At 29.8% G+C, this 8,093-nt stretch overlaps 3 protein-coding genes across 3 annotated transcripts; 2 read left to right on the top strand and 1 right to left on the bottom strand.

The window, feature by feature from the left end:
* Nucleotides 1-992: 992 nt before the first annotated feature.
* On the top strand, nt 993-2,862 carry LOTGIDRAFT_157509 (hypothetical protein; the record flags this gene model as incomplete). Its single annotated transcript, XM_009049716.1, has 2 exons — nt 993-1,217; nt 1,999-2,862. The coding sequence occupies 2 exons, from the start codon at nt 993-995 to the stop codon at nt 2,860-2,862; spliced, it is 1,089 nt and encodes a 362-aa protein (XP_009047964.1).
* An 821-nt stretch (nt 2,863-3,683) lies between these two features.
* LOTGIDRAFT_157508 (hypothetical protein) lies at nt 3,684-4,889 on the top strand (the record flags this gene model as incomplete). The annotated part of the gene is made up of 1 exon (XM_009049715.1): nt 3,684-4,889. One exon carries the CDS (start codon nt 3,684-3,686, stop codon nt 4,887-4,889), a length of 1,206 nt encoding a protein of 401 aa, XP_009047963.1.
* Nucleotides 4,890-5,622: 733 nt separating this feature from the next.
* Nucleotides 5,623-6,327, bottom strand: LOTGIDRAFT_157507 (hypothetical protein; the record flags this gene model as incomplete). The annotated part of the gene is made up of 1 exon (XM_009049714.1): nt 5,623-6,327. The coding sequence occupies one exon, from the start codon at nt 6,325-6,327 to the stop codon at nt 5,623-5,625; it is 705 nt and encodes a 234-aa protein (XP_009047962.1).
* Nucleotides 6,328-8,093: the final 1,766 nt, after the last annotated feature.

Genomic DNA, 8,093 nt, shown 5'->3' with positions numbered 1-8,093 from the left:
TTTGAAACGATTATGAAACAATCTAACCGACATCCAGAAAAACTGTGGGTAGATAAAGGAAGTGAATTTTATAACAAATATATGAAATCTCTAGGATTTGAAATTTACAGCACGCATAATGAAGGTAAAGCCGTAGTTATTGAGAGATGTAATAGAACTCTAAAAAATAAATTATTCAAAAAGTTCACGGAATTGAAATCTCAAAAATGGCTTAAAATATTACCAGAGGTTGTAGATGAATACAATAACAAAATTCATTCATCTATAGGTGTCACACCAACACAAGCCACCAACAATCCAAATATTATAAAGTCAATTACGCGCAACATAACTACGAAAATGAAATAAAGAATTTAAATATCAAACCCAAATTTAAAGTCGGAGATCGAGTTCGTATTTTCAAATATAAAAGCAAATTCGAAAAAGGTTACGTTGGATACTGGACAAACGAAATATTCATCGTTGATAAAGTTAACACCACATCACCTCCGACATATGAATTAATCGATCAAGACAAAGAACAAATCATAGGTAGGTTTTATCAAAACGAACTTCAAAAACCGACTTTTAAAAATGAATATCTTTCTCGATAAATATGGAACCGATACAACCACAAACTTTCAACTTATGAGATGGGCGAATGAGTTAAATATATCACCGTTTTATTATTGTATGAGAGATGAAATAAATGATCTGAAATATAAGAAAGGTAAATTTTACGCTATAACAAATATACATACTTCCGATCAAAAAGGAGTTCATCATTCTGCTCTGTACAAAAACTCTTCAAATGACTTATATTTCTTCGATTCTTATGGATTAGAACCCACCGAAGAGATAGTGCAATTGACTAATCAACCAATCAAATGTTCAACATTTAAAATTCAATTACCGGGACAAAAGTTTTGTGGTCAGCTTTCACTTTGGGTTTTATATCAATTGAGTTTAGGAAAAAAGTTTGAAGAAATTGTAATAAATTTATCTCAATAAAAATGGCGAACAAGTTTGGATTAGGTTCTTTATCTTTAGAAACTAAAATACCCAACACAACAGCGTGGATAAATAAAGCGAAACCTTACTTTGTGGATCAAATCGGAGACACTCTTCGAGGTGATTTAGATATGAACAATTTCAAAGTAACTGATATAAAATCTCCGGAAAACGATAATGACGCTGTTCGCGAGAAATATTTACGGGAACAAATAAATTCAATTGAAGTAAATAAAAACCATTTAGAAGATAAAATAAGTAATGTGAAAAGATTCTTCAAACGTCAACTAAATAATAAAATTGAAATGAAATGAATGTAAACTACAACAAGAGGTAAAAGGTTTAATAAGTTTTATTCAAAAAGAATTGGTCAACGTAGTGAACAAAACTGAGTTACAAAATTTAATTGCATTAATATCTAAATTAGAGGATAAGATTTCAAAACAAAAATTAGACATTGAAAAATTAATAGATAACATTCCAGATGAAAATGAAGATAAGTTTCAACAGGAATTAAATGCTCTGGAAACTGAACTTAATAGTGAATTACAAAAAGAACTAAGAAATATTAAAAATCAAATACAAAACATAGATGATAGCGAAATCGAAACCTATATTCAACAACAATTACAGAATATCGATGATAGCGAAATCAAAACCTATATTCAACAACAAATACAAAATATTGATGATAGTGTTATTCAACAACAGATAACCACTATTAATAACCTAGTTTTGAAACAGGACAAAAATATAGTCGCATTAGAAAAAAGTATCTCAAGAAAGAATCATATTATTTCAATCTTCCATTTGGAAATTTGAGTTCTGTTCATGCTTCTATTACTGATAATATTGATGGATCAAAAGACTATGAATATAAAAAATATTGATTTACAGCAAATATAAGAGTATATAAACCAAAAATGATGATCCTCATAAAATGTTTCTTGATAATAATGCTTTTATTTTCAAAGGAAACTTGCAATTGAAATAACTTTTACTTTACAGGTAAAAGTTGATACAATATTCTTCAAACAAAACTTATATCAATTTGAAAAAGTTAACGCTCGTAAAGTTCTTCAGTTTATCAATGGTACAAAAAATGTAGAAACTAAAGAATTAGAAATTAACGACGAAAACAGCAAGCCTTATCACTTATATGAAATTAAAACGAGTGGAAAATATATAGATAGGTTTAGAATGTTAATCATACCAGATAAAGAAGAAGATGAATTTTCATTTAGTGTTTTTGATATGATAAAGGAAACGGAAAGTCCACCATCAATAAGTATTATTAGAAATCCAGAACCAAAACAAGTTGCAATCAGTTATCAGTTTTTACGAGCAACAGACTTTGAATACGTAAAACTATATTTTGTTAATAAAAGTTTTTTTCATAAAGACACATTTATCTATCCAACTGATTTATTTACCTCAATCGATATTCATAAAAGTCAACTAGGAAAACAATTTATAATATTTTCATCAATAATTGAACAAAATGATGTAACAGAAGTTGGAGGTATATATACCTGTAGATGTAAAATAAGCATCAATATCAAAAAAACAAAATTTTCAGTTCATCTGGATGAGATTAATGATTCGAAAGAACAAATATTCTTAGTAAGTGTAATAGTTTTTTTTATTAAACCTGAAATAATTATAACAGATAATGAAAAAATAAAGAATGAACGTCTTTATGGGCAACCTGTTGTAGATGTTAAACACTTTCCATATTTTGCTTTATCAGAAATTCACTTAATTCAATTACCTAAAAAAATGGAACTCGAAAGTGGACAACAATATATGATAGAAAAACAAAAAGGAACTAAAAGAAAAGCTAAATTCAATTCAACAATTCAACCAATGTAGAAAAACATGGAGTAGAATCGATTCTGTTTTCAAAACATTAAGCACAGTTCTAACAGTAGGGATAACGGTGGCAACAGCCGTAACCGTAGTTAATGCTTCAAATAATTGTCCCAACTGTATTAGCCGCGTTCACTGCCGTTCGAACTTCATCTTGTGGTTTGATTACTTTAGGTTTTACATCAAAACAGAAAGCTTATTATAAAAGGAAAACAGAAATTTTAAATACATATCTTAATAAATTATTCATTTTTTTCGAAAGATCGAGAGAAGATAAGAACATAACCATTGAAGAATTAGAAAAATTCAATGAAATTTTAGATAAATACAGAAATAGAAGATAATTACGATGAAAACGTATGGAGAACTTGTAGAGATGATAATACGGTAACGCAAGTTTCACCTCTAAAACTAAACGTTTTTCCAACCATTCACGATGATTGTTTATACGCATGGGATTGCGAAACCTATAGCGAAAATAAAGCCATTCCTTATTCTTGCACGTTAATTAATTTAGAAAAACTAAGAAAAATGTCAGACAGAATAAAACATAACTTTCCAGATTTAAATCCTACAGATAATGTTCCAGAAGAATTTTATAATAAATTAATGAATATAATAGAAATATTTGTAGGTACAGATTACATCGATCAAATGTTACAATGTTTAGGAAAAATAGATCAAAAAAGAATAACATTAATTGCTCATAACGCTAGCGGTTTTGATAACTGGATCATGATCAAAAACGTAAAAAAAACTAACACAATGCCCTTTAAAAACAGCCAGAGGAATTCTGTCTCTACCTTTAACTAATTCATTCACCGATGAAGATTTACAGAAAAAAATGGAAAAGACAGAAAGAAATAAAGGGTAACTCTCATTATTTGCAAAATATTGATTTCATATGTTCCTTTCAACATGAAACATCTAGTTTAGCGGCATGGGGTAATTCATCTAATCTACCAATGAATTTGAGAAAGATCGCCGATATTAATATTGCAAAATACACCAAAGATAATTGGGAACCTTTAAGACACGAATGGGAACCTTACGCTAAAAGAGATACGGTATGTCTCGGAGCTTGTTTGATAAAATACAATCAAGCAATGAAAGAAGTTGTATTTCAGAATATTTCCAATAATCTAACGGCTCCTTTATCTTTAAAGGGTTGGTATTGTTTATATCATTACGATAAAGAAATGGTTGAAGAAGAATGGTATGAAAGTACTAGAATGGTTCCGAAACACACCGAAAAAGAAAACGTAGAAAAAGTTTACTCACATACTCACCCTTTTATAAGATATTTTATCAGACGAAGTATTAAAGGAGGAAGAGTTTCGGCAAATCGACAATCATTTGAAACGAATAAAATGGATGAAATTTGTAATATATTAAAGGAATACACAGTAACACCAAGTGATAATATAATTGATTTATTCAAAGAATATAGTGCTAACCAAAAAGATAAAACGGAGGTTTATTCGAGACTTAAAAAAATAAAATGTACTAAACTAATGGCCTTTGATGCTAACGGTTTGTACGCTTTCGCCATGTCGGATTTAGACAGCGAATATCCGAGAGCGGAAAGTGGTAGACCATTTCGACAAGAAGAAAATAAAGAATTTGTTAAGCTCTTTAATGAGCAGAAATTCAGACCTAGAACTGCTATTTTAAAAGTCTGGTTTGAATATCCTACCAACATGTTCTTCCAACCCATACCCGCTAAAGATAAAATCAGTTTTACGAATAGAATAGGTAAAAAGGAAACTGGCACTAAAATCAGGTTCAGAAATGGTTTCTGTCACGACGTTTTAACATCGGTCGATATTCAAGAAAAAGTGAAAGCCGGTGGACGAATTATTAAAATATTAGATGGTATAGTTTACGAAGAAAATTTTAAATTTCCACCCTATAGAGATTATATTTTAATTTTGAGAGATCTAAGAAATAAATATAAACGAGAAGGTAATATTGTGGGTAGTAATTGCATGAAATTATTAGGCAATTCATTGTATGGTAAATCTATTTAGAAGGATATAACTACATCGAGACATCTATGGAGTGAAGCGACTTTAAAAGCCAACTTCGATTCACACGTTATAAACTATGAAAAAGTAAATGATAGTCAATATATAGTTGAGATAAATGAAGAAGAAAAAGAATTTGACTGTTCACCTCCTAAATCTACACGACTAACACCTAGTCATTTGGGATCATTCGTTTTATCTCACAGTAAAAAAATAATGAATAATTTTATTCACGTCATAGATGGATTTTATAAGCCTGAAATATACTATACGGATACCGATAGTTTATACATTTCGTCTAGCAATTGGGATAAATTAAATGAAGCTGGGTTGGTGTCCGAAAATGATTATTGTAAAGGAAAGAATGATTACGGTGATGGTGGAATTATATTTAGTTTATATTTAGCACCAAAAGTTAAATACAATATCATTCTAACTTCCGATGGTATTCTAAAAGAAAAGATATCCTTTGAAGATTATATTCGATTAGCTAATGGACACGATGTAACGAATGAATTTAATGGGTAAAAAGTTTCACCAATGGAGTAGTTATTCCAAAGGATGATGATAAACAAAAGAAAGTTTTTAGAAGTTATCTAAATCTCGTTAAGAGAAAAGCACCGGACAATGAAGGAATCATGTATCCTTACAACGACGGAAAAGAATTGAACATGGATGAAAACTACGAATTTGGTGATTATGATTATCTAACTATTCAAGAAGAGAATGAAAAGTGTTAATTTTTTTGTTTTAAATGAAGTTGAATAACAATTTCCTCGTTACCAAAATCTATTAACCTATTTTTACCATCTTTGATTTCCAGATTTATATCTTTAATCATAAAGGAATTAAGTGGTAAATACGTCGTTTGAAATGGTTTCTCTATAATTCTATATCCTATCGGAACAGTGAATGTTGGAAGACTGTAAATAATCTGACGTTTGTATTTATTGAAAAATCCACCGTTTATCAAATTGCAATGTATATTTATGACATCGATATCATTCTCGATATTAGCTTTGTGTGGTGCTAAAGTGGATTGGGTGTATATTTGTTTATCAAATCCTAGTAACGTATTCAATGAATTTTCTACGTTGAAATCAACTTTACTATTACTTTTTAATATCAATTTTATTTTGTTCAGATTCAAATTACCTTCGAATTCAATATTGTTTTTACCATTGACACTTCCTCCATATTCAGATAGGTATTCGAAGCTTCCTGGTAGTAAACGTATGGTTTTGAACGTAACTCCATTATCTGTTGATATTTTTATTTGGTTACTTTTTTCGTTGATATTTCTAATGGAATTGTAAACAGAGAAATACTTTAATCTCAATTCATATTCTTGATTGCGATCGAGTTCGTACTCATAATCTAGAGATAATTTAATGTCTGATTTATTTGAGGTGATGACGAATAGTTGTTCTTCATTTGACATTTTTAATCACGCTTTTATAATCATTTTTATCTATGATACCTTTTTCTAGGAGTCTTTTTAGTATACAATTCACTTCATTATATTGTCTGTGCGATCGATGTCCTTCCTTCATTGCCGCTAATATTACTCGTAATCTATTAAGTAGTTCCTCGTTGTAGTCGGATAAAAAAGTTATACCTTGTCCAGATGCCACCATATCATCGAAATCGTCTATTTCTTGTATGATTGGTGTATAATCTTCTGCATAATCATCTGTTACCTCTTCTGATTCATCATCTTCATATTCATCCGGAATAACTTTATTTAAATATGTTTCAACTGCTTTCTATCTTCTTGTTTCGGGTCCCGACTTTCTTATTGCATGTAGAAATTTTGAGTATGCTAGTAAATATTTGTAATCGGCAATGCCAATATACCCACCATTCATTAAATCTATTAACCCTTTTGTTAATGTAAATATTAAGTTTTTTGTATCGATTTTGAATATAGGGGAATTTGCCCTAAATTTTATTCTAAATCCATTAAACAATAACCCCTCATCATCAATGATTGGTGTAATACTCTTTGGTAAATCTGCTTTAGGGTTTGAAAAAAGACTATTAATATCATCTTATGTCCTAATTATAATACCACCATATGGATTCGGTTCTGGGTGATGAGGTTCTATAGGAGGAAGGGGTTCTATAGGAGGGATGAGTCTCTTTTTAATATCCTCTTGAGATTTTAATATGGGTTGAAATAGAGTTTGTAGATTTTCCGTTAATCCGAGTTGTTGTAATCTGTTATTTTCAACTTGGGTCTTTATTTTATTCTTAGCTTTGATATATTCTTTATTTCTTTTTAAAATAGTATTCCAATCGCTACTCATTTTTAAAAAAATAAAATTAACATATGCCGATCACAACTCTTTCACCTGCAGGTTTTCTAGTATTTACAAATACATATCCATGATCATCTGGGTTTCTCCATTGAGCTTTACAAACTTTTTTGAATGTATCTCTGTCCATTCCGTGATTTATCGACTGAATGATTTGAGATAAATCTTTATCGTTTAATTCAAATAAAAAAAAAACAATTTGCATTTTTTCTAATGAACATAGAATCCATCCCGTTAAAAGATTGGGATTGGTATATACAGTGACAGTTGTGATGTCTTCCTTTCGTGAAGAATTCTTGTTGAACGGCTTGATTTCTTTGCGCTACGAAGTCGTCAAACAATATTAAGTTCTTTCGTTTGCTATCAATATTAGACAAGTCTAGATCATTAACATTTTTAGTAAGAAAAACCTTTATATCAGTTGGATTCTTTCCTTCGATGTAGTTATCTATGATATCTTTTATTTCCACTTCTTCGTTTTCTTTGTAATATTGAAATAGGTCTTGAACATCTTTCTTCGGTAGATATTCTAAAGCTTTGAGGAATTGATAATACGATTGCTCTGGTGTTGTTGTGTAGATATACAAAGAATTGAAATCTAAAAGGTTTGGTGTTGTCAACATGTTAAAAGTGAGATGAGTTTTCCCAGATCCGGAACTACCGCATATACACATGAGCATTGGGTTATTAGGAAATATTTCTGAATGATTAAATTTTTTGCCCATTTTTTATTATTTTAATTTGTTCCAAAAATCACTCCTTCTCCTTTATACTTTGAAAGAAATATTCCTTCTCCAGTGTGTATATTTTTTAAAAATATTCCATTACCCTTATGTTTGACTTTGACTTCTCCCGTGTCAATACTATCTACTAATTTATTTAATCCTTG

The sequence above is a fragment of the Lottia gigantea genome (assembly GCF_000327385.1).
Source record: "Lottia gigantea unplaced genomic scaffold LOTGIsca_14, whole genome shotgun sequence".
Taxonomy (NCBI): domain Eukaryota; kingdom Metazoa; phylum Mollusca; class Gastropoda; family Lottiidae; genus Lottia; species Lottia gigantea.
Note: the sequence above shows the minus strand (reverse complement) of the source record. Positions and strands in the feature narration are given on the sequence as shown.